General features: G+C 41.8%; 1 protein-coding gene across 2 annotated transcripts in view; it reads left to right on the top strand.

The window, feature by feature from the left end:
• LOC132378351 (sodium- and chloride-dependent transporter XTRP3-like) overlaps positions 1 to 27035 on the top strand; it is a 51389-nt gene that overhangs the window by 22625 nt on the left and 1729 nt on the right. For both annotated transcript variants that reach the window (XM_059945190.1, XM_059945191.1), the window contains 4 exons: positions 4819 to 4981; positions 8777 to 8984; positions 10611 to 10770; positions 21411 to 21576. In XM_059945190.1, the coding sequence (XP_059801173.1) occupies positions 4819 to 4981; positions 8777 to 8984; positions 10611 to 10770; positions 21411 to 21576 (697 nt within the window). The remainder of the gene's footprint in view (positions 1 to 4818; positions 4982 to 8776; positions 8985 to 10610; positions 10771 to 21410; positions 21577 to 27035) is intronic.

Here is a 27035-nt window from a genome sequence, read left to right as displayed (position 1 = left end):
TCGCTTGCACGTAATAGTATCCTCTGCTACATTATTGTGATTCTGTTCAGCAGAATTTGCTGCAGAAGATCCCTATTGGTTCGTTAGCACTCCAAAGGGGAGGGAGTTGGCACCATCAGTTTCGGTCTGGCCAATGTCAGTCTTCTTATCTTCTGAACATTGTCGGTGCTGTGTTGTTTAAATACATGATGCATTTGACATAAAGGGTAAAGTGACACAAAAGAGGAAAAATTCCAAATCATGAAGGCTTTGACCAAGTCTAAGTTACGAATATTTTACACCACCCCAGCTTAGTTGTAACTGAAAACATTTTGCCTTCTTTCTTTCCTTAGGATGTTCTTTAACAAGATGTTACTTATCTAACTTGATATTCCTTTACAAGGTCTAGTGTCTATTTTTGTTTGACAGCACTCCAGTGAAGTGGCTTGGTACATTTTGTGAACTTAAAAACTGCTGCATAACACTCCACATTTGATTTGCAGGACTGAGGGATAGATCTGGACTAAAAAAAGGCAGTTCCAGATTGATCTTCCCCTAGCCACGACTGCCCAACTTATGGACAAGTGGTATATTTACTTTATGAGTACATCTGTACACCAGCTCATTAATGCAACTGTCAAATCAGCAAATTACATAGCCAGCAACTCATTAAATAAAAGCAAGCAGACATGGCCAAAAGCTCAATTGTTATTCAGACCAAACACAAGACTGGGGAATAAATACGATCAAAGTGACTTTGACCGTGGAGTGATTGTTGGTACCAGACAGGGTCGCTTGAGTTTCTCAGAAACTGCTGATCCCCTGGAATTTTCATACACAACAGTCTCTAGAATTTACAGAGAACACCACAGAAACAAACAAAATAAAAAAGAAAACATCCAGTTAGTGAAAGTTCTGAAGGCAAAAATGCCTTGTTAACAAGAAAGGCCAGAGGAAAAGGCTATAATGGTTCAAACTGACAGGAAGGTGACAGTAACTCAAATAATCATGTTACAACAGTTGTGTGCAGAACAACTCTGAAGTGATACCACACTGAACCTTGAAGTGGACGGGCTGCAGCAGCTGAAGATCACGATCGTACACTCAGAGCCCTATTTATCGGGGTCAGGAATGCCTAATAAGGTGGCCACTGAGAGTATGAACAAAGCATTTGGGAGACCATCAAGACGGATGTGCCAGCTGCTACAGAATTACAGACATCTCTGCTGTGGGAAAATGGGACATTTCTAGGTACCTTCCCTTCCCACACCCCCCCCCCCCACCCCAGCCCTCTCAACCCCAATCTGTAGCATCCGTGCTGAGTGGAGCCAAGAGCACTGTTTCGACTTGTCCCCTCCAATGAGCCTGCAAGGTTGGCTTCCCACAACTGCGCATTCTTCCATCACAGTGGTTTCCGTGATCCTCTCCCAAACACCATTTTTATTAATTTCTTATTTACAAAACTGCTCCGGTTATGAACGTTTCTCAGGAGAAGAACACGGTCCTAACCTGTGGAAATCAAGTATAGGTAAAAAAAAATATTAAATTATTAGGTTTTAGAAGTTGCTTGAAAACAGATTCAACGTAACCTTAAAAAAGGAAGGGGATAAATACGTGAAGAGCTGGAAGGGCAAGGACTCGGAAGAGGTGGAGGGTATCTACAAACTCAAGGGCCAATGTCACCTTCTTGGATTTGTACTGTCCCAAAGTTATATGGAGTAAATTTAAATAAGAAAACATAGGAGCCATTTAGCCCATCGAGATACTCCGCCATTCCATCAAAGCTGACTTATCCTTTTCAACAATAATTGCCTGCCTTTTCCTCATAACATTTGATGCCTTTGCTAATTAAGAACCTATCAAGTTCCACTTTAAATATAACCAATCACTTAGCCTCCACAACCATGTGTGGCAATGAATTCCGCAGATCTGCCATCCACTGGATAAAGAAGTTCTTCCTCATCTCTGTTCTAAAAGGTCATCCTTCCATTGTGAGGCTATGCACTCTGGTCCTATATTCCTGCAGTATGAGAATCATTACCTCCACATCCACTCTTTCTGGGCTTTTCAATATTTGATAGGTTTCAATGAGACTACCCCCTCTCATTCTTTTTAATCTCCAGTCCGGAGACATTGACAATTCCTCATATGTTAACCCTGTCACTCCAGGATCAAATGTCCTCTGTAAGCTCTCTGTTGTCAGTACATCCTTTCCTAGGTAAGGTTCCCAAAATTGCTCAGGGTCATGGGTTAAAGGTGAAATGCTTAAAGGGAATATGAGGGGGAGCTTCACTCTAAGTGTGGAACGAGCTGCCAGTGGAAGTGCTAGATGCATATTTGATTTCAACGCTTAAGAGAAATTTGGATCAGTACATGAATGAAAGGGGTTTGGAGGGCCTGGTTCAGGTACAGGTCACGGGGACTAGCGGATTAATGGTTCAGCATGGACAAGATAGGTCAAAGGGCCTGCTTCGGAGCATAGTGTTCTACAACTCTACAGATGAAGGAGAACCATGGTGTTCCCATACAAAATTAGTTGTGAATGGCTGTCAAAGATTTTGCTTTCCAACCTGCCCTGGTGATTAAAGTGAAAATGAACTAAGGCAAATTAGCCTTGTTTTTTCTGCCTTAAGCTGTGCAGATCTAAAGGGAAAATAAAAACAGAAATATTGAAGCCCATAACAGAATTGGCTAATTAGTTCCCTTCTCCAGATATTTTATGCCTATGTTCAAATGTTATGTGGCCTAGTGCCAAACTGCAGAATACTGAGGGAAAAAGGACACATGATATTATTCATGTTTAATAAGGAGGTCTGAGAGAAATAAATACTAACACAGACCAGCTTGTCCGACTTTGCAGGGTACAGTATACACCACTGTAATTGGCCCATCTTTATTCATCAATATTTTTAAAGGTTAAAAAAAATTAAAGACTTGTATGTACCCCCTTTCAGTTCAATTTATGGATACTCCAGCATGCTTATGAAGTGAGTTACTGTAGCAATAGGAAACATGATAGTAAATATGCACACGCCACAAGGTAAATTCACTGGACTAAGTTCAGCATTGAAAGGTTTATCCTTTGAGCTGATATTGAGCAAACCTGGTTCAAATTTCCAATGAATATTTTGAAACATACAGGATTCTGGGAGGGTCTGAAATGTTGGATGATAAAAGGTTGCTTCCTGTGGCTAAAGTGGGTGGTATAATCTCAAAATAACAGTTTAGCTGTTTATGACCAAGATAAGACAACATTTCTTTATTATATTGTGAATATTTTGAGCCTACTGTCTTACCAGCCATAAATGTCTATAACTGAGTATTTTCAATGCTAAGATCCATAGGATTCTTTGGACACCAAGAGAATTAAGGAATATGATAATTGGGTGAGAAAATGGATTTGAAGTATTGGATTAGCCTTCATCTTATTGAATGTTGAAACAGGCTCACTGGGCAAATGACTTATTTCTGCTTCTATTTCTTACGTTTTCCCACAGAAGCATGTAATATTGATCAGATAAAGGCCTGAAAGTGTAGTAGTTAATATGCTGGACCTGCAACTGGAGTTTTGGATGTTGATCCAGAGACCTCTGTGGCAACTGGGAATGTAAATTCAAGTAATTAAATAAAAATGGATTTTTTTTAAGTAAGAAGTTAGTTGTAGTCATGGTAAACATGAAATGAGTGTATTGGTGAAAAAATCCTGTTGGGTTACTTTATGGACCTCAGGAAAGCAAATCTGCATTTCCAATCTGAGCTAACCCATATATGACTATTAACTCACCAATTTGACTTTTAATTTCCTCTTCAGTTTAGATACATTTCATGATGCTCAGTGATGCCTGTATCCCGTGAAGAAATAAAATTCACATGTCTTTAATGGAAGGCAGCAGGGTTGATATCAAAGCCTTGAAGAGTACACGTAAAGGTGATTCTTGGAGATCAGCGGGTGGGTGGTGCACGATTTGGAGTTGAACTAGGAGTCTGGAGCTCCACACACAAAATGCTGGAGGGTCTCAGCAGATCAGGTAGCATCTATAGATGAAAATGAACAATTGACGCTTTAGGACGATGTCCCTTCAACAGGACTTCATCAGCTCCTAATGAAGAATCCTGATGAAGGGTCCTGCCTGAAATGTTGACTGGTAGTTTTCTTCCATGGATGATGCCGGACCTGCTGAGTTCCTCCAGTGTTTTATGTGTGTTGATCCAGATTTCCAGCATCTACCGTTTCCTTTGAGTCTGGAGCTGAGACTCGTCTGAAGGCACGGTTAGATGGATGTTGCCATATCAGAATGGAGTTTGGGGTGGTGGGGTGTGGAAAGGTCCTAGGAAAACAAAAATGCAAACCAGCATCACTGTGAAAAGAGGTGTTTTCCAGAGCGCCAGACAATGGCTGCATTCTGTGAATAATGTGACCAACTTGTATCCACCTGAGAGTGTAGACAAACCATTTGTTTAGCATCTCATGCTGGCATCTTCAGCAATGTAGGACGTCCTCAACCCATGTAGCCTGGAGGGGAACTCAAGTTCACCCAAAGGCAAGACTACTGGCCACTGAGCTGCAGACAGTCTACAAAGAGTGTAGGGAGGAGGCTAAAAGATCAGTTGTACAGTTGTGCATAATCATGATAAAATCAGTTACAGCTTTGTTATCAAGAGGTCGCTTTGAGATTTATCTATTCAAGGACAGTCATAAAAGGCATTAGCTCTGCCTTGGCTTTGACATTGCATTCCTGTTGAGTAATTGTGGCTGGTTATTGTTCTACTCCAGTAATTTTGAAACGATCACTTGGATGCTCAACTTTTGAACCTTAAGTATTGTTGCTCTAATTGCAGGACAATTCTTCTATTAAGTAATACTTTTGATCTGGAGGAGACGGCAATAACTCCAGACACACTCAGCAAATGGATAACACACCTGAATTCAACAGCACCGGACACATTTGCCAGCATTTCCTCACAAATTGAAGTCTGTGATCTGCAATCTAATTTAGATACGGTAAGAATTAAAGAATAGGAGCCAGATTAGACCACTCATCCCTCTAAGCCTGCTCCACCATGGGATAATTGCTCAGTGCCATGCTGTTGCTATAACCGTATACTTTTTAAAGCTAGTGAAATCACATTTCTTAGTAGCCAGTTACCCTACCAACACATCTTTGCATTGTGGAAGAAACTGGAGCAACTAGAGGATACCCACAAAGTCACAGAGAGAATGTGCAAACTCCACACAAACACAAAAGGTCAGAGTCAAACCCAGGCTTCTGGAGCTGTAAGACTACATTGCTATTCCACTGTTCTCCTGGGATATGTGTACACGTTTGAATCCATCATGAAAGTAGCTACTGTAGACATGTAGTTTGAGATGTGAATCAGGTAACAGTAAATGAAACTGCACAATTTTAAATGTACCTGTATAGGGAGACCTTCGACTGTTGGTACAGGGAAGCTTAATAACAGAAAGACAAGTTTATGCAACTATTGGAAAGCTACATATATACAGTCATGCTGTTGTGAAGTGCCGTCGAGTTGTATTTTGGCAACTCATGCCGACTCTATGAATGTTTGCCCTAAACGAGTTTTGATCCTCACACAATGCGGCTCATTGTAGCTAACGTTATGTTCATTGCTGTCCTTATTGTGTCTGTACTCTGCATGGTGGCCTTCCTCCTTCCGTTCTCCTTCCACCTTGCTGAGCATTATATCCTTTTCTAGGGAGCTGTTTCTTTGCATCATGCCCAAAGTATGATAGGTGGAGTCTTGTCATTTGAGCCTCCAGAGAGAAATTTGGTTTGAGCTATTTGTTTGTTCTATGTGAGGTCTACGAGTTGTAGAGATAGATGCTTGTTCCCAAATATCTTCTCTAAATCCTTCATTGCTGCTCTGCCAAGGGCAGTTGGATTTCTTGACAGCTTACCGCTTCAGTGTTACTCAATCATTGAATCATAGAGTTATACAGTACTGGAACAGACCCCTCAACCCCGCTCATCCATGCCAGCTAAGTTGTCTACTTGAGCTTGTCTCATTTTCCCTCATTTCATGCATATCCTGCTAGAAGTTTTTGTATCCTTCAGCAGTTAAGGCATCCAAGCAGCCACACTTGACACCATTCAATGTAGCACCAGTTGAGTTAGGTAGGAGTTCAGTACAACTCTCCTATATTAGGAAAACGGTAGGAAGAATTCCACCATGCTTCCCTACTTGGCCGCTAACTCTACACACATCTATCTGTTTTCTGAAAAAGTTATGTATTGAGTTGGTAAACCCTTGAAGGTTTGTAGCTAACCCGAAATACTAGGAAAGTGTACCATCAAGAAATATTGTTCTTTAAGCAGTCAGGCGACAGTGGCATTCAAAGGCTGATCTGCAACATTCCACATGCTCAATTTTTATAACAGAGGTTTTTCTTAATAGAATATTGTTTTTTCCTCCAAGTTATTGCATTATTTATTTAAATATTACCCATTGGCTGACCACCAAAATAACTTTAAATCTATTTTTCCAAACAACAAATAATAACTTTCTCCCCATATCGTTGTAGCTTTCTTAGTTGAGATTTAAGACCATAGTTACAGACTGAAGTCCACCACTCTCAAGTGCGATGTAAATTTCTATCGTATTATGGGTACACTTCACTAAAGGACCCTTTACAATAATGCCATGATGTAATCTTATTGCACAAATCAGACTTAAATAGCCTTCTCACTGGTGTATTCTTCAATATATTAATCTGGAAACTTAGGTACTTTCCATGAGCCATGGTAGTGGAACAGTTAGTGCAACACTATTCCTCTGTAAGGAAGTTTGTACATTCTTCCCACGTGCATGCGGACTTCCTCCGGGTGCTCGACTTCCTCCCAGAGTCCAAAGACGTGCCAGGTAATAAGTTAAATTGGTTGTGGTAAATTGTCCTATGCTTCGGCTAGAATTAAACGGGTGGGTTGCAGGGTGGTGCAGCTTGGTGGGCCGAAAGGGCTTGCTCCCTGCTCTCTCTCTAAATAAAGAAATAAGTAAGTTTGTCCTCCATTTTATCACTCCCATCTACAGTGTATATGTAGATTAAAGTCTACTGCATTACCATTATTACACATTGTTCTAATTTCTTGACTTCTGCCCGATTTTCAGTGTCCAGTACATCCCCACGTGTTTCCTGCTCTTTCCTGTTTTTTTGCATGGCTCGAATTGATTCTAAATTGAGTCATGCTTTGCTGACTCAGTTCATTTCTCATTATTGTGCTAGTTTTATCTCTTATTGACAATGCTACCCCTATTTAATTTTCCGTTGCTTTTCCTTCCTAGAAGTTAAATATCCCTGAATAGTCTTTTCTTTGACTTTCCACTGTCACATTTCTGCAATGGCAATATATTACCAGTCATGTCATTAATTGTTACCTTGTTAAAAAACCTAAGAGCATTTATTAATTTTGCCATTTGAACCATTTTCCACACTTTGATCTCCCTTTTACTATTTACATTTTTTCTGCTAATTATTTCACTTACAACTTTTGCACCTTCCACTTCCTGTTTTGTTTCCCTCCATTGAGGATCTCATCCTCCAGCCAAGGTAGTTTAAATGTCCACAGTTGCACATGCAACCCAACCCTGTGGGAATATTCCTTCCAGTCCTACGCATCCAATTTTCACTTTTCATCTGCCCCAGAAACAGTCCCAGTGCGGCGGATATCTGAAGCCCTCCTTTTCCCTCGTGCACCATTCTTCCAGCCATGCATTCAGTTGTACTGCCCTCCTATTCTTGTACTTATTAGTAAGCAGCACTGGGAGTAATCCTGAGATAAACAGCGCACAGAGCAGTACCAGCATTGTACAGGCCCTTCACCCCATAATGTTGTGTTGTTTAACCTACGTTTTTCTGCCCACTTAACCCTCCATTTTTCTTTCTTCCTTGTGCTTATCAAAGAGTCTTTTAAATGTCCCTAATGTATCCATCTTTACCATTACCCCGACAGGGCACTTAATTCACTTATCCATCTCTGTGTAATATAAAACAAACACCTCTGACATCGGCTATACTTCCCTCCAACCACCTTAAAATTACGCTCTCTCGTATTAGCCCTTGTTGCCCTGTGGAAAAAGGTGCTGACTGATCATTCTATCAATGCTTCTCATCATCTTATACACCTCTATCAAGTCACCTCTCATCCTCCTCCTCTCCACAGAGAATAAGTCCAAGCTCAGTTACCTTCTCTAAAGCTTCTACAGCCTTCCTATAATGACAGACATGAGAAATTCTGAAGGTACTGGAGATCCAAAGTAGCACACACAAAAGGCTGGAGGAACTCAGTAGGCCAAGCTGCATCTATGGAAAATAAATAAACATTTGACATTTCAGGCAGAAACCCTACTTCAGAGAACCTCATTCCTTTTCCCTACCCTTGTCTTTGATACCAATGTAACCTGCAACTTCTAGACCTGCTACAGAGTTTTGACCCAAAACATCAACAGCTCTTTTGCCCCCACAGATGATGCTCAGCCCATTCAGTTCCTTCAACAAATTGGTTGTTGCTCTAGGTTCCAGTATATGCAGTCTCTTTAGTCTGCAACTTTTAGCTTTTCACCGTGCCTTTTCAAGATGATTTGCAACTCCCTAATTTGTTACACCCATTAGAATACTTAGCTAGTGGGCAAAAAAAACAAAATTAGAAAGGAAGCCATTTCTGATACTGTACAGGCATAATAGGCAGGATAGCCTGTTACTTTAATCCATCGTTCTGCAATTCTTTGATTCTTTCCAGTGCTCTGTTTTCTAATGGAATTTTATCCTTTCATTTACTAGGCTGCTGAAGGTACAGGGCTTATATTTATAGTCTTCACTGAAGCCATTGTGAGCATGCCAGGACCATCACAGATCTGGTCGATATTGTTCTTTTTGATGGTCTTGATGCTGGGAATTGGCAGCATGTTGGGAAACATGGCAGGGGTCATCACACCGCTCAGCGACATGAAGATCATTTCAAAGTACCTTCCAAGGGAGGTCATGATAGGTAAGCCGTGATCTGATCACCCTCTTTATTTTTATATGGTGTCACAACCCTTTATTAGCCCCAAAAAGAGCAAAGCTTCTTTGATTTATATCTAATGCAAAGATGGCGTCTCCAACAGTTGAGCACTCCCTCAGTATTTCAAAAGAATGCTTGTCTAGCTTTACGTGCTTAAGTCTCTTGACTGGGATTTGATGAATAATCCTTTCTGCATTATGTTCAAGGTAAGCCAGAGTGTTACAGTGACAAGGTTGTTGACTTTAAATTAACTTTCTCAATACTAGTTGTTCAATCTACGAAACGTAAATTGTAGCAAAAGTTCCTGATGTTGGCAAAACATGTTTTAAAAAATCTTCAGCACGATCTTGCCAACCTTCTATGCCTGCTACAATCTGTGTAGAAACATTTACATAGAACATAGAGCAGTTCAACACAGTTCAGGCCTTTTGGCTCACGATGTTGTGCCAACCCTTTAACCTACTCCAAGGTCAATGCAACACTTCACTCCCGCATAGCCCTCCATTTTTCTTTCATCCCTGTACTATCTAAGAATCTTATAAATGTCCCTAATGTACCTGGCTCTACCACCACTCCGGCAGCACATTCCATGCACCTACCAATCTCTGTAAAAAAATATCCCCACTCTAATTTCCCTCAATCACTTTAAAGTAATTTCCCCTCTTATTAGCCACATCCACCCTGGTTGTCCACTCTCTATCTGTGCCTCATTCAGCTCACCTCTTATCCACCTCCTTTCTAAAGAGAAGATTCCTAGCTCTCTCAACCTATCCTCATAAAACATGCTTTCTAATTCAAGCAGTGTTGTGGTAAATCTCTGCACCTTATCGAATGAGGTGATCTAAACTAAGCACAATACTCCTAGTGTGATCTAATCAGAGTTTGATAGAGCTGAAACATTACTTGTCGGTCTGTTAGCTCAATCTCCTGAGGAATGAAAGCCAACACACCATATGCCTTCTTAACCACCCTATCAACTTGCACTCCAGCTTTAGGGGATCTATGTAATAGAAATCCCAAGATCTCAATGTTCTTTCACACTGTAAAAAAAGTCCAGCTATTAACCCTCACAAGCTCAAATAAAGCCAATAAAAAATATCTGTCAGGAATTTCAAAGAGCTTTATAGCCAATTGGATATTTTGGAAACATTGTCATGAGCAATGGAGAAAACATGACAACCATTTTGCATGTGGTAAGCTCCCACTCACAGTGATGGTGCTTCTCTCATTTGTTGTGGAACCCAACAGCAATTTTAAACCTATCTGTTTGACCAAGCTTTCAGCTGTTTGTCCTAATGTCTCCTCATGCAGCTCAGCATAAGCTATTTATCTTAAAATTTTCAAGTGAAGTATCAAGGCACTTCTCCCCACAATACACATGTGATAGACATGAAAGAAGCTCTTAAGGTTGGCAAGCTTTTTAACTGAATTTATTTTATAATTCGGATCATTAACAGTGAAAGAGGGTGTTAAATAGAGTTTTACAATAACTGAAACTGTTGATTTACGTACCGTAGATAAAAGCCATGATATATCAGGCTGGGGTAAATGTGTTCTCTGTTATGCTTTTGATTATCATGCACTAAGTCCTGCCTTTCTTATATTTTGTAGGTATCACGTGCCTTTTAGCTTGTATTATAGGGATCATTTTCACCACTGAAGCAGGCAATTATTGGTTTGTTATATTCAATGACTATGCAGCAACGCTGGCACTTTTAATAATCGTTCTGATTGAAGTCGTTGGAGTCTGTTACGTCTACGGAATAAGAAGGCAAGTACATTAATCTTTTTTTTCCCGATCAATGGCATATCTTCTTCAGAATGAGATCCACGTAGAGATAAAACGAGGAAACATAGAAATCTACAGCGCATTACAGGCCCTTCGGCCCACAATGTTGTGCTGACCATGTAACCCACTCCAGAAATTGCCTGGAATTTCCCTACTGTTTTTGTTTAAGGCTACACTATTGACATTTCCATTCGCGTTTAGAGATCAGTAAAGGAAAATTAACTAAAGAATATACCTACATATCTAAAATATTACACATTAAATATTTTTGAAACACAATGCCAGTTGCAATGTAGCCAACATTGTAGCCAATATTGCACACAGCAAGCTCCCACAAATAGCAACATGTTAATAACCACATATTCTATTGAAGTGATAAGTTTGGACCAGAAAAATGAGGCAAACTCTTCCACTCTTCCTTGCTGTTGTGCCTTTTAGATCTTCAAAGTCTTAACAAAAGATCTCTGACAGGGCAGTATTCCCTCAGCACTGCAGTGGAGCATGATTCTTGTTTTATGGAGTGGAACCAGAACAGTCTCTGGACTTAAAGCCATGGTCACTATTTGGACCAACTTAATGTTATCAAAGAATGCTATTATTGCATCTGTAAAACAAAGACAGAGCCGCAGGAATGAAAGGTCAAGCTTGTATGTTTCTTGTTGTAGTGCTCAGTACATTACACACTGCAGAGAACAAATAGACAAAGTGTTGATATTTGGATATGCATCCGAGCAACCATGTTGAGTAAATCTCACATTTGAATACCTGGCCCCGTTTTATGTCTTGCTTTGCCCCCCCTCTCTCAACCCTCACCCCTACTCTCCCAGCCCACCCCCCTACTCTCCCAACCCTCCCCCCTCAAACCTCACCACCCAGTTCCTCTCTCTCAACCCTCACCCCTCCCTCTCCCTCTTCCACCCCACCCCTTCCTCTCCCACCCCCTCACCCTCTCTCCCTCCCCTCACACTGTCTCTCTCCCACCGCTCCCCCTCCCCTTCTCCCTTTCTCCCACCCCCACCCCTCCCCCTCCCTCACTCTCTCTCTCCACTCCCTCCCCCTCACTCTCTCTCCTTCTCCCTCTCCCTCCCTCCTCAAGAACTGGTCCAGGTGCCCAGGAGCCTAAATTTCTCCACCCGAAACCACATTTTGTATTTATCTGTGAACAGCTTGCCCAGGCTTGTGTATCCAGACAGCCAGAACACAACAGCCTTCGTCGACCCAGTCCGACGGAGGCCTCATTGATGGAATCTGTGCTATCTTACTTTCTATCCTCAATGGTACAAGGAGCAGTCTGAAGGTTATTATCTTTGAAGTCCTGCTTCTAATTTCTTTCCCAACTCCGTACAATCTTCCTGCAGGATCTCATCCCCCCCCAGCACTACATATGGACCACAACATCTGGTTGTCCATTTTACCCCATTCGCTCAGTGATGTCTTTATCCCTGTGAGTCGGGAGGCAAAGAGTCCTGATGAATAACTTCATTAACTCCAGCAACACTTGCCTGTTCTTCTAACGATAGAATCCTGACAACCATATTGATTTTTCCCTTCTTTTCCATGGTCTGAGGTTGCACCCTTGGCTGAAGTCCCCAAGGGAAACCTGTTCCCCGTCAGTACTCAGAAATGAATACGGGAGTATAAAATGCCCTTAGACACCTCCTGAACGGCCTTTTTTTTCCCATTTGTCACTCATTGCTTCTCTGCCTACACTCTCTTGAGTGTGATCACTTCCCAAATGATGTCAGCTACAAACTCAAAGGTTAATCACTGTGACCTCAGTTCTTGTTCGGGCTCCAAAACCCAGTGCTCAAATTGAAGCAAACCATTCTTGCCCCCGCTGCTGTCCTCCTTGTGGTGAGTCAGCAGAAATTCCCATACGTTGCAGAATGTGCATTCCCTGGATGCTTCATTTGTTAGATTAACAGAAGATAAATTTAGAACTATTATTACAATAAGATTACTTATTATTTTGCTTGTCCTTGAAGAACTTTGTAACTCCCCTTTTTAATGTTTAATCTCGGTGGTTGTCTTTTCTTGACACTCATCAGTCTCAGAGACAAACTAAAGTCCACATGCAAAGCTGAAATTAACTGCGCGCCACTTCCTGTACAGACCCTCACATGTAGATTACACAATCTCAACTCAAACCGCTCCAAACCTCACCCCACCCACAAGCTGCATAAAGGAGTCCCTTTTATTTCCCTCGCCAGCCATTGAAATGTTTTTTTTTAAAAAAACGGTCAGAATGGAAAAGTACTGCCTCTCCTTTACTGCACTTGCTTGAGCCATTCCTCTGGCAGTTTGTCAAGTTATGATCTTTCTCTGATAGCTCGCTAGGCGGAATGTAATCTTACTTCTGCCAGAGTTTGCATTTCCAGCAAGGAATGGAATGGAAAAGGCTTTAAAAAAATTCACAAAAAAGCATACTCATGATCTTTTGCAAACTAGATATCAACACTAACCAAGGCTTTTATAATATTTTAGAACTTAGTCTGAGGGTCCTGACTATGTTATGCAGTGCTGTCTATGAAATGTGATTTTTTAAAATTAATCATTTCATCTTTATGTGGCTATAATAATCATAAAGAAGTAGATCATAAAGGGCAAATGATAATCAAAAAGAAGTAAATAATTGACTGATCGTAAGTTTTTCCTTTACAGAAAAGCTAATTTCTACCGCACTGTTCCTAGTTCAGCCGTTGGCTATAAATCTCATCCTTTTAGTTTTTTCAGACAGTATATTACAGGAGTATTTTATTCCAGTAGGACCAATGCTGTTTAAAAAACATCTACATTGCTCCCCCGAGACTCTGCTCTCACAAGAACACAGGAAACGAGTAAACCAACAACCCCCTCTTTAATATAATCAGAGCATATCCACGCTGGCCTATCTCCTTCTCTGTGCCAGGTCTATAAATCCCCCAATCAATTGATCTTACAAAATCTTACCTACCTGTAACCTCCACAACTCCAGAGATGTACCACCCTCTGCATCACCATCCCCTTATCTCCCCTCATATGAGATTTTTCTGCGAGTGAAAACATTCCAATACCTACCCTGTCAAGCAACACCTGCCCCGAGAATCTTAAATGTTTCAATAAGATCACTCCTAAATTCCAACCTCCAGCTTCCCTTGACAGGACCATCCTCTCATCCTAGAAGTTAGCCTGTGGTATTTCTTTTAGACGGTCTGTAAAGCTGCTAATCCCTTTTTAGGTAAGAGGACGAAGCCTTGACACAGTACTTCAAGTACGATCTCACAAACAGCCTTTGTAATTTTAAAATTTTTTCCTATTTTTGAATTCCAACCTCTTTACAGTAAAATCCAACATGCTATTTGCCTTCTAAATTACTTGCTGAAGCTACCTGAAAACTTTTGTGCTCACTGTGCCAAAACACCTAAGTACTTCTGTATTACTTCACTGAACAGCTGTCTCTTTCCATGAAAATATATGTACAGCTCTCGGGCTCAAAAAGCCCATGAGATGAATTGGAACAAAAGATCCAAAGTTAATTTGATTATCAGAAACAGCAGGTTACGGTGGAGGGCTTTCTGACTGGAAGATTGTTATCAGTGCTGTATGTCAGGGTTGGGTGCTGTGACTCTTGCTATTTGTTATGTATGTTAACAACTCAGATATGAATGAACGAAGCAGGTGATGTTCCCAACAGTGGTGAATCAGAATCAGGTTCGTTATCACCGGCATATGTCATGAAACTTGTTAACTTAGCAGCAGCAGTACAATTCAATGCATGATCATATAGAAAGCAAAAAATAAGTAAATCAGTTACAGTGAGTATATGCATATAGGTTTAATAGTTATCTTATTTCTGTTTTGCTTATTTTTAAATCAATGGAAAAGTGAGGTAGTGTCCATTTTGGAATCATAGTGCTGTTGTAGATAATGGTGGGAACAGTGGTCTTGGGCTGAAGAATTAATATTGATCAGCTGATAACTTGGACAGAGCAATGTAGGGTAGATTTAAATCCTGATAACTATGAGGTGATGCATTTTGAGGAGGGGGGGTCCAATAAGTGATCAACATATACTGTGAAAGAGCCCAAGAGGGTAAGACAAGGGAGCAAAATTAGGCCATTCAATGCTTCAATTCTGCTCCGTCATTCAATCCTGACTGATTTATTTTCTCTTTCAATCCTGCATTCTCTCCATAACCTTCGACACCAAGTTGCTGAGCTACAATTTAGTTGTTTTTAATTTATTTGCTTGATTTTTAATGGTTTGTTTTGATGGTTTTGGGGACATAGGGGGTCAGGATAGGGTCTAAGAGCAGGGATTAGAAGTCGGGCCAGAGTCTTAAGTCTTGGCTCTGGACCGGCGACGGGAACGCGAGACATCTGTGGTCTGATGTTGGGTGTCAGACCTGGAGTTGGAGATCGGACGGGGGAAGGAAGAGCGGGGCTCGACTCTGCTGCTGTTACTTTTTGAGTTCTGTGTGGCTCAGCCAAGCATTGTTGGCACTGGAATATGTGGGCTGTTCCCAGCACACCCTTGGGTGTGTTGGTTGTTTATGCAAGTGATGCATTCCACTGTGTTGACATACACGTGATGAATAAACTTAAAACTTGAATCTTGCCATTCTAATCAAGAATTTATCAACAAGCATGAGAAAGTCTGCAGCTGCTGGAAGTACAGAGAAACGTACACATAATGCTGTAGCAACTCGGCATCTATAGAAAAGAGTATACAGTCGCTGTTTCAAGCTGAGACCCTTCTTCAGGACTGAGAAGGAAGGGGGGAAGATGCCAGAATATTTAAAAAGTGGGGGGGGGGGGGAGAGGGGAAAGGGGCTAGCAGGAAGGTGATAGGTGAACCCCAGATGGTCGGAAAGGACAAAGCTGGAGACAAAATAATCTGATTGGAGAGTAGAGTGGCCTATAGGAGAAAAGGAAGGAACAAGGGACTTAGAGGGAAGTATTAGGCAAGTGAGAAGAGGTAAAAAGTCAGTGGGGAAAAAGAAGAACATTGGGGGTGAGGGGAATTGTTCTCCAGAAGGAGAAATTTATATTTTTTGCTTTCAGGCTACAGATTACCACCTCCAATGAATTTATCAACCTCTGCTTCAAATAAACATAATGGCTTTGCCTCCACACCCATCTACAATAATGAATTCCACAGATTCATTGCCTTCAAGCTAAAGAAATCTCTATTTCAAAGTGGAGTCCTCCTGTTCTGAAGCTGTGCTATCTGGTCATAGACTCTGCTGGTATTGAGGAACAAAGTAAATACAAGTCAAAAGATCCCTGGTGGTGGCTGCATAGGTAGATGTGGAATGATGTAGGCAATGGGGTGCTTGCTTGTGGGATACAGGCGCCACGATTGAGTAGCAGGTAGTACGGCACTATTATAGCTCGGAGGATCAGGGTTCAAAGTTCGATTTCGGCATCATCTGTGAGGAGTCTGTGCATTCCCCCACCTGCCTTCCCACAGGCCAAATACGGAGCGGCTGATTAGTCATTGGAAATTGTCCTGTGATTAAGTTGGAGGTTGCTGGGCAATGCAGCTGGAAGGGCTTATTCCATGCTGTATCTCAATAAATAAAAAAATAAATAAACTGAGGGAAAGAATATATATGCATCTACGTCTTGGTACAGCGTTTGTAAACCTTAGTGATGCCACGTCTGGAATATTGTATGTACCATTGCTCTGAAAAGTGTGCAGAGAAGATAACAGTTTCCTGGGATGGACCATTTCAGTTAAGGAGAGACTATGTGAGCTGGGTTTGTCCGGGGTGGGATGGGGGGGGGCATATCAGCGATGTACAGAATTATGAGAGATATTGATAAGGGATGTTATAAGAAATGTTTCCCTGTTGCAGTGGTGCTACCCTGTGCCTAGAAACTGAAAGACTCAGACAGCCTTTCTGTTGGTATTTCAAAGAAACTGCTTTCAAATGAATTGATAAAGTTAATGATTAAGTGTTTTTTTGCATTTATAATTTGCCATATACAGTGGATTCTGGTTAATGGGGACATATTCGGACCAGTACATTTTGGCCCAATTAAGCAGCTGCTCCAATTAGCTGAACTTTTATAGAAATAGTTAAAAAGATAAACTACCGTTTAACTGAGTAACAAGTTATATATTTCAATGAAATACAGAATAAATTAGAACATTGTCATTAGCAGTGGACCAGTCAATTCAAAGAGGAGAGAGAGAAAGAGCTTTGCTCAGGTCGTGGAGAAAAGTTTAAAAAAAGGAGCATTTCGTGGGGCTCGGCGCATTAGAATAGTGGGTGAGACTGTGAGGCCAGTTTTCTCTTCTGGGTGTCAGATGTGGGATGTCCGGGAGACTACCAGCCTCCCTGATGGCCACATCTGTACCAGCTGTGGCTCCCTGGAGACCAAGAGAAGGAACTGGAGCTGCAGCTCGATGACCTTCAGCTTGTTAGGGAGAGTGAGGAGGTGATAGACAGGAAGTCACCCCTGGGCTACAGGAGACAGATATGTGGGTGAACGTCAGGAGAGTGAAGGGAGGGCATCAGGTAGTGGAGAGCACCCCGTGACTGCTCCCTTAACAATAAGTACTGATTCTGAGTACTGTTGGAGGGGAAGATAACAGATGTAGGTGTGGCTGAAAGATTGGAGCAGGGGGCAGGAATTCAGATTTTTGGATCACTGGGACCTCTTCTGGGGCAGGTGTGACCTGTATATAAAGGACGGGTTGCACTTGAGTCTGAGCAGGATCAATATCCTGGCGAGGAGGTTTGCTAATGCTGTTGGGGAGGGTTTGAACTAGATTTGCAGAGGCAGAGGATGAGGAGTTTGGAGCACAAATAGAGACAGCTTGTACAGAGTTCGTGAGGAAGGATAGGCAGATGTTTGAGCAAAGGTACACCCAGCCTGATAGTTTGAGATGCGTCTACTTTAATGCAAGGAGTATCAGAAACAAGGCAAATGAACTTAGAGCGTGGATCAATACGTGGAACTGTGACGTTGTGGCCATTACAGAGACTTGGATGTCTCAGGAGCAGGATTGGCTGCTGAGTGTGCCAGGCTTTAAATATTTCAAAAGAACAGAGAGGGAGGCAAAAGAGGTGCGACGTGGCATTGCTATTTAGGGATAGTATCACAGCTGCAGAAAAGGAGGAAGTCTTGGAACGATTGTCTACTGCATCTATGTGGGTGGAAGTCAGAAACAGGAAGGGGGCAATGACTCTACAGTGGATGTATATATAGACCCCCCCTCCCCCAATAGTAACGGGGTATTGAGAAGCAGATAGGGAGGCAGGTTCTGGAATGGCGCAATAATAATAGAGTTATTGTTTCCTAATATTGATTGGCATCTCCTTAGCACAAAGGGGTTTAGATGGGCTGGAGTTTGTTAGGTGGGTTCAGGAAGGTTTCCTGATGCAAAAAAATGTAGATAAGCCAACTTGAGGAGAGGCTGTACTTGTATTGGGAAATGAACCTGGTCAGGTGTCAGATCTCTCAGTGGGAGCGCATTTTGGAGGTAGTGACCACAACTCAATATCCTTCACCATAGCACTGGAGACGGATTCAACCAGACAATTTGAGTAAGCATTTGATTGAGGTAGGGGAAAATGTGATGCTATTAGGCAGGAACTTAGGAGCAGAAATTGGGAGCATATGTTCTCAGGGAAACGTTCAGGGAACATTTGCATGGAGTTCTACATAAGTATGTTTCATTGAGTCAGGGAGAGGATTGCTCAAGGCGGTGTATTGAGGTGACTCACAGCAATGAGGAGTGAAGAGTTGAGGTGATGAACACACACCTGGGAGAAATTTTGTTGTTATAAACTGAGCAACATTGTTGAGTTCTGCTTTCTGTGTTGTGTGATTTGCCTTTTGTAGTTACTAGCTGTATGCATGTTCACCTTTAAAGTTAAAGAACCATGGTGTACAAAACCTGTAGAAAATCTAGTTAAGAAAAGCTTGCAAAAGGTTCAAGAAACTAGGTACTGTTAGAGCTCTAGAAAATTACATGGTTGCTAGGAAGGAGCTTAAGAATGGAATTAGGAGAGTCAGAAGGGCCCATGAGATGGCCTTGGTGAGCAGGATTAAGGGAAACCCCAAGGCATTCTACAAGTATGTGAAGAGCAAGAGGATGAGCCGTGTGATAATAGGACCAATCAGGTGCAATAGTGGAAACGTGTGCATGGAGTCAGAGGAGGTAGTGGAGGTACTTAATGAATACTCTGCTTCTGTATTCACCAGGGAAAAAGAGCTTGGCAGTTGTGGGGATGACTTGCAGCAGCCTGAAACACTTGAGCATATAGACATTAAGGAGGAGGATGTGCTGGAGCTTTTGAAAAGCATTAAGTTAGATAAGTCACCAGGACCAGATGAGATGTACCTCAGGCTACTGTGGGAAGTGAGGGAGGAGATTGCTGAGCCCCTTGCTCATCTTTGCATCATCAATAGGGATGGGAAAAATACCAGAGGATTGGAGGGTTGCAAATGTTGTTCCCTTGTTCAAGAAAGAGAGTAGAGATAACCCAGGAAATTACAGAGGCCAGTAAGGTTGAGTGAACTTGGCCTTTTCTCCTTGGAGCGATGGAGGATGAGAGGTGACCTGATAGAGCATATAAGGTGATGAGGGGCATTGGTTGTGTGGATAGTCAGAGGCTTTTCCCCAGGGCTGAAATGGCTAATATGAGGGAGCATAGTTTTTAAGGTGCTTGGAAAAAGGTACTGATGGGATGTCAGGGGTAAGTTTTCCACACGGAGAGTGGTGGGTGTATGGAATGCACTGCCGGCATTGGTGGTGGAAGCAGCTACGTTAGTCTTTTAAGAGCCTCTTAGATAGGTACAAGGAGCTTGGAAAAATAGAGGGCTATGCGCTAGGGAAATTCTAGGCAGTATCTAGAGTACATTAAATGGTCAGCACAACATTGTGGGCTGAAAGGTCTGTAATGTGCTGTAAATTTCTGTGTTCTATGTACTATCAATAATACTAAAAAAATTCTTCCATTGATAAATGTTAGTTCCTAATAGTTATCAGTAAAGGAATTCAGTGTACAGTGCTGTGTTCTTTTGAGTGACTATAAATGATCAAAATCAGCACAGACACCTGGTGCGGAAAGTGGACTGCTTTCATACAATGCTTTTTATGCTTGCATCCTCATAAATCTTCATTTTCATTGTAACATTCAAGATGATGTCGATACCTTCAAATTCTTCGTATTATAGTTGAAGTAGTTGAAGTGTTGAAGTAGTAAAATTGTTACATTTTCACTCCCAGCCACTTCTGGCATCTCCAAGCCTGAATACTTCAAACCGCGGTGAGCAAAGCAGTTTGGAATTGTCTTACTGTTCATTACCGACCAACTATCAGTGACAAAAATCACTGCTCTATGAACATAGACATACGCAAGTGAAGTTATTTAAAATTGTTTGCTGTAAGCATGATATAGTGTCTAACAGCTATACGATTCGCACATGACTGATGCTAGTTAGAAAATGTTCAGCAACATTCTCCTGCCCCAGTTAAATGGCAGTGTCCCAGATAAGTGAAGGGAATCACGGCTATTTTCTCAAATTGTTTTTGTTCCTAAAGTGTTGTCCTAAATAAGTGACTGAGCTGCTAAACCGATGACCCAATTATTCAGAATCCATTGTATATGGAAGTGGGTTTGTGTGGGAATAAGAGACCATTCAGTAATTTAACAAACAGACACAATAATACTGTCAGACATTTTATATCTATTCATTATACATTTTGTGCTATGTATTCACCAGCAATGCCCCCACTCCAGAGGCATAAACTCAAGCACCACAATTGAGCTGCTTGTTCTTCCCAATAATGTCCATGCACCATCAATTTACAGGACATATCATTCCAGGACTTTAACTATATTTTTTTGTTTTTCGTGTGTAACACTATGCTTGCTTGCTATTTTATATGTGCACAATATGCCTTGTGCTGTGTATGACTGTTAGTGCTGCTTTGTTTGGCTTTATTCATGGTTGAATGATAATTAAACTTGAATTTGAACTCGACAGTCCCATACAGCACAGAGAGAGTAAAGCACTGCTGGAAATGCCATATTTAGAATAAAGCTTTAAACCAAGAGCATTCTGTTTTCTCAAGCACACATAAAAGATCTAGTTACACTCTTCAGAGTTAAAAGTATTCTCCCCAGTGTTATGATAAATATTTACCCATGAGGAAGCATCACAAGGAACAGATAATTTATTTTTGTATTTTTTGAGCAACAGCCTTCCGGCCTATCAAGCACGCCACCCAGTAACCCCCCCAATTTAACCCTAGTCTAATAGGTGACAAGCTACAACGACCAATTAGCCTACCAACTGGTATATCTTTGGACTGTGGGAGGAAAACCCCAGGGTCCCAGGGAGAGCACACAAACTCCTACAGACAGTGCTGGGAATTGAACCCGGGTCGCTAGTATTGGAAGGCATTGTTAGAACCTGATTCTTGCTTCTGAAATCTCACTGTGATCAGATTGGCTGCTGTTTTGTTCTCTATACTAGCACAATAGCAACATTTCCAGAGAACTTCATGGAAATCTGGCCTAGAAGGGCACCATAAAAGGCTCTTTCACAGAATTGATTACAATTGCAAGCATTTTTTTGATGATACCGAATAACAACTAATGAGAAAGTTGTCTGTTACAGGTTCCGGAATGAGATTAAAATGATGATGGGACGAAAACCAAACTGGTACTGGATAATTACCTGGGTGGTCATAAGCCCTGTTTTAATTGTGAGCCTTCTGATATTTTATATTGTTGATTACTCCACAACTGGAACGTTAACATACACTGCGTGGGATGCATCCAAGGTATGTGCACAATCTGACTTGATTTACCTGTGGCCACACATTTAATAACACCCATTTGCCTTGTATACTTCAAGCTCAGCAAAGTAGGGTCTACTGTCTTACTGATGTGTCCTCACTGATGAGGTTCCCCACCACCCTGTATGGTGAGCGCAGAGTGCAAGTGCTTAATGCAACTACCTATATTTGCAACCACTTAAATGCGTCTCCACCAAAGAAGGTGTAAGGTACTCCTTCCCTCTGCTAGCCCTTGGCAAGGTGTAGCACCTGCTTAGCCCTACTGCCCACCACCCCCCCCCCACCCTCCCGATTAGAGTTATGAAAAGCTATGGGAGCGGTATGAGCAGCTGGTGCTAAAAGCAAGTCCAGGTTCTGTGACCACTGACGCCAGGCAGTATTGATAATGGCTTTGGGGGGGTTTGGGGTTCATCTGTCTTGTAAAGACACCGCCCAGAAGAAAGCAACAGCAAACCACTTACGTAGAAAAATTTGCCAAGAACGATCATGTTCATGAAAAGGCTATGATCACTTGGGTCCTATGACGTGGCACATAACTTCACATTATTTATAAACAGTAATAGATAGTTTCTCTAACTTCTGGTCACATTCCTCCTTCCCTTTTCTTCAATTCCTCACTCTGGCTCCCTTCTTACATCACCTGCCTGTTGCCCCTGGTAACCCACCTCCTTCCCTTCCTCCATCCTCCATTCTCCTCCCCTATCAGATTCCTTCTCCAGCATTTTACCTTTTCTACCTATCATCTCCCTGCTCCTTTCTTCATATCCCTCCTCTACTCACTTTCCTTCATCTATCACCTTCTAGCTTGTACTCCTTCCCCTCCCCACCCCCTTCTTGTTCTGGCATCTTCCCCCTTCCTTTCCAGCCCTGTTGAAGGGTCTTGGCCCTAAACGTCGACTGTTTATTCATTTTCATGGATGCTGCCTGACCTGTTGAGTTCTACCAGCATCTTGTGAGTGTTGCTCTGGAGTTCCAGCATCTGCAGAATCCCATGTATTTATAAGCAGCAGTAATGCAGTGAACTGAATGACATTACCGCACCCTGGTGTCAGGGTTACCCTGATATCAGTGGTGGGGAAGTTACTGAGGGGGGAGGGGCAGATTCGGAGTGACAAGATCTACCAGCATTTAGACAGAATCCGATTAGGAAGAACCAGAATAGCTTTGTGCATGGAAGGTTATGCTCGGTGAACCTTTTTTGAAGAAGTAATCAAAAGGTAGACGAGAGTTGGGCAGTGGATGTTGTCTCCTTGGCCTTTGACAAGGTCCCCCATGGTGGTCTAGTCTGGAAATTTAGATCCCAAGAATTCAGAGAGCTAGTAAGGTGGAGTCAATTTTAGCTCCAAGATAAGAAGGAGAGGGTGATGATTGAAGATCGTTTCTCGGAATAGAGGCCAATGACTAGTCACGTGCCAAGGGATTCTTGTTATTCATTATTCGTATGAATTACTTGGATCCACAAGGCTTGATCAGTAATTTGGTGGTTGACACCAATTTAGGAGATGTATCTTTTGGTGAAGAAGGTTATCGTAGATTGTGAGGGGATCTTGATCGGTTAGGGAAGTGGACCAAGGAGCGGTAAAAGGATTCCAAAACTGACAAGTATGAGGTGATGAGTTTTGGAAGTCAGACCAGCATGGGACTTGTACAATGAATGGTCAGGCATTAAGGAGTATATTGGAACAGAGAGACTGGGGGGTAGAAGTTCATTTGAAAGCAACATCACAGGTAGACATGGTGGTCTTCATTAGTCACGGCAGTGAGTACAGCAGTTGACATTATATTGCAGTTGTCTTGGTGAGGCTGCACTTGGAGATCAGTATACCATTTTGCTCATTCTATTATAGGAAAGATGATGCAGAAAAGATGTGGAAAAGTGGAGAAAAGATTTACGATGTTGCCTGTACTAGAGAATCTGAGATATAGGGAGTGTTGCCAAGGTAGATTTTTATTCTTTGAAATATAGGAGAATGAGGGGTGATCTCATAGAAATATATAAAATTTATGACAGGAGTGGATAAGGTGTATGGTAACAGTATTTTCCACAAGGTGGAGGAATCAAAAATTAGGGGGCATAGATTTTGGGTGAGAGGGAAAAGATTTAGAAGGGACCTGAGGGGCAACATTTCAACACAGAGGACAGTGAGTATGTGGAAAAAGCTGCCAAAAGAAATGGTTGGGGCAGGTACAGTAGTATCATTTAAGAAGCACGTGGAGGGAAGGGGATTAGGGGGATATGGGGCATACACAGTAATTGGGACTAACTGGGTGGGCACCATGGTCAACAGGGGCCAGTTGGGCTGAGTGGCCTGTATCTGGGCCGTTTTGCTCCTCGACTCATTGCCTTGGACAGAAGTGAAGGAATCCTTCATCAATGCAGCAACTTCAGAACAGAGTATTATGATCAATGTGTGGATTCTTATTCTAACTTTATGAATCACTGAGAGGCATGGAGAAGTGTTAAATACTTGCATCTTCATCTTCTCACTGCTCTCCCTACAAATGCAGAGTGCATATCATGAGGTTGAACCACAGCATTTTTTTTTTGCCGGTACCCATTTTTCAGCTGGGTTAAGTGCCTTGCTCAAGGACATACGGGCTGGGCTCGAACTCACAACCTTCAGGTCGCTAGTCGAACACCCTAACCACTTGGCCACGCGCCACACCCTACCTATCTTCCTCTTAATTTTACATGCCTCTATCAAACCTCTCTTCATTCACCAATTCTCCAGGGGGAAAAATGTCCTAACATATTCAATCTTTCTCTTTACCTCAGGTCCTCAAGTCCTGGCAACATTGTAAATTTTCTTTGTACTCTTTCAATCCTCTTGATATATGCAGTACTAGTTATCTCATGTTGTTGACTTTCCTCATCAGTATTCAATATTTGACAGGACTAGTTTGACTCCAATTGGTTTCTCATGTAGCCTCCGTGAGTAGACAATGAGTACTGTTTATCATCTGCCTAGTTAATTATCACCTGAAATCTCCACACCGTTCAACAACTTTGACATCCTCCCTTTCCCCTCACACAATAACCAGAGATGTACCAAAGTGATCTAACAAAGCATGCACAGAAGAAAGTTTACAGAGGATAGAGAGACAATCTGCACTCACTGGAAGGAACTCTACCAGGACCTCCTCAGCCAAGACTGTTTCCTCACATGAGTGTCCTTGATTCCACCCCACAGTAAATACTTGGAGCACTACAGCTCAGATGCAGATTCCTTCAGCCCATCTAATGATCCAGTTCCGACAACGAAGTACATCAAGCCAAACTTCAGCTAAACTATAGGTTGTTACAGTGTGACAGTTGGAAGTCAATCATCCCAGCCCCAGAACATCACTGTAGAACCTCTTTACAACTGCAATGCATTTTATAGATAGTACATGTAATATCCACCATCCACTGGGGAGGGGAGGGAATGAAATGTTTAGACTGGTGTATAGAATGTCCTCAGCCCTGCTGTCTTCAGGTGCTTCATCAATGACCTTCTTTCCATCATAAAATCAGAAATGGAGACCACTGGGGACTGTACAATGTTATTTGCAAATTCAAACTCAGTAAGGGAACCAGTCCATGCCTGCACGCAGCAAAACTTAAAGAACATTTTCAAGCAGAAGAAAATCTGCAGATGCTGGAGATCCAAGCAACACACACAAAATGCTGGAGGATCTCAGAAGGCCAGGCAGTGGTCTGATAATTACCAAGTAACATCTGTATTAGAAAAATTAAAACCAATGACTGTTTCCCAACAAAAAAGTCTTAACTACTCACCATTAATGGCATTGCTATTGCTAAGAACCTGACTTTCAACATTCTCAGAGTCACCGTCAACAAGCAATCAAATAACCAATCACATAAATTCCATGACGACAAGAGCAGATTAAAGGCTGGATACCAACTTGATTCTTGACTCCCGAAGTCTTTCCAAGGCAAAACCACAAGGTTTTGCAAGAACATTGTGATATGTTCATCACTTGCCTGGATGAGTGCGGATCCATTAGTTCTCAAGAAGTTTGGCATTGTCCAAGTGATAAAGCTGCCCATTTGATTGGCACCCCTGTCACCACCCAAAACATCCATTCCCTCCACCACCAACACACATTGGCTGCAGGATGTGTCAATCATAAACGCATTGCATTTACTCGCCCAGACATTTCTAGTGGTATCAGCTAAACTTTTGGTCTCTCCCATCAAGGAGGACATGGGCAGCACGATAACACTGCCATCTATAGGCTCCACTCCAAGTTGCACACTAACAAACTTGGGTGTATAGCAGCACAGTGCTTGGTCTGAATCCTGGAACTCCCTAGCCAAGAGTAGAAGGATTGTAGCAATTCTTGAAGATAGCTCCAAGGACAGTGCAGCACTGACAATAATACGAGCCTTGCTGATCCTGAAAAATAACACATAAAACTTCCATGGCTAAGCCCTTTACAGTTCTCTGACTGAGAGAATTCTAAAGATTCACCACTCTTTAGTAGTCCTAAATGACCTATTTTGAGACTGGAATGCTTGGTTCCAGACTCCTCAACCCAGGGAACATTCTTCTATTATTTGTCCTGGCAAGTTCTTCAAGAATTTTAACAAACAGCTTATTCAATCCCTTTTCATGACAGGCCTGTCATCCCAGCAAACAGTCTGGTGAACCTTTGCTGTACTTATTTTATAGTTCAACATTTGTTTGGGTAAGGAGACCAAATTTATCCACAGTACTCCAGCAAGGCCTCATATAATTATGGTTGAATATCAGTGCTCTCATCTCAAAACCCTCTGGCAATAAAAACAAACATCATCTTTTGCCTTCCTATTTACCCCTTGCACATTAGATTTCATTGACTTGCAAAAGGAGGACACTTAATTCCCTTTGAATACTAACATGTCTCAATCCTGCACCGTTTAAAAATATTTAGCATTTCTGCTTCTCCTGAATATAACTATGCATTTTTTCCCATATTATACTTCATCTCCCATAGTCTTGTTCACTCACTTAGCTCATCTACCTTGCCTTTGCATCCAGGTCATCATTCACATTCCCTAGTTTTGTGTTATCAGCAATCATGGAGATTTTACACTTGGCTAAATTGTTAATAAAGACTTTTGAATCATAGGGACCACACAGGAGTCCTTGTGGTAACCCACTAGTCACAGAAGAACACATTTATTCTTAATCACTTGTCTATTCCTACTCTGTCATCCAACTCTCACTCTATGCTCTTATATTATAATTCCATTTGATATCTATCATCTATCTTTTCTGCAGGACCTTATTGAAAGCTTTCTGAAAAACTACCTTCATAGCTCCCCCTCTCCTTCCCTGTCTCCCCCTCCCCCTCTCTCAAAACTATGAGATGAAGATCATTAGGTCACTGGGATTTTTTTCAGTCTTCAGGCTCATTAATTTCTGTTTTTTTCACTAATACTAATTTATTTTATTTAT

The sequence above is a fragment of the Hypanus sabinus genome, chromosome 20, assembly GCF_030144855.1.
Source record: "Hypanus sabinus isolate sHypSab1 chromosome 20, sHypSab1.hap1, whole genome shotgun sequence".
NCBI classification, from domain to species: Eukaryota; Metazoa; Chordata; class Chondrichthyes; order Myliobatiformes; family Dasyatidae; genus Hypanus; species Hypanus sabinus.
This window is presented reverse-complemented; position numbering and strand designations above follow the sequence as displayed.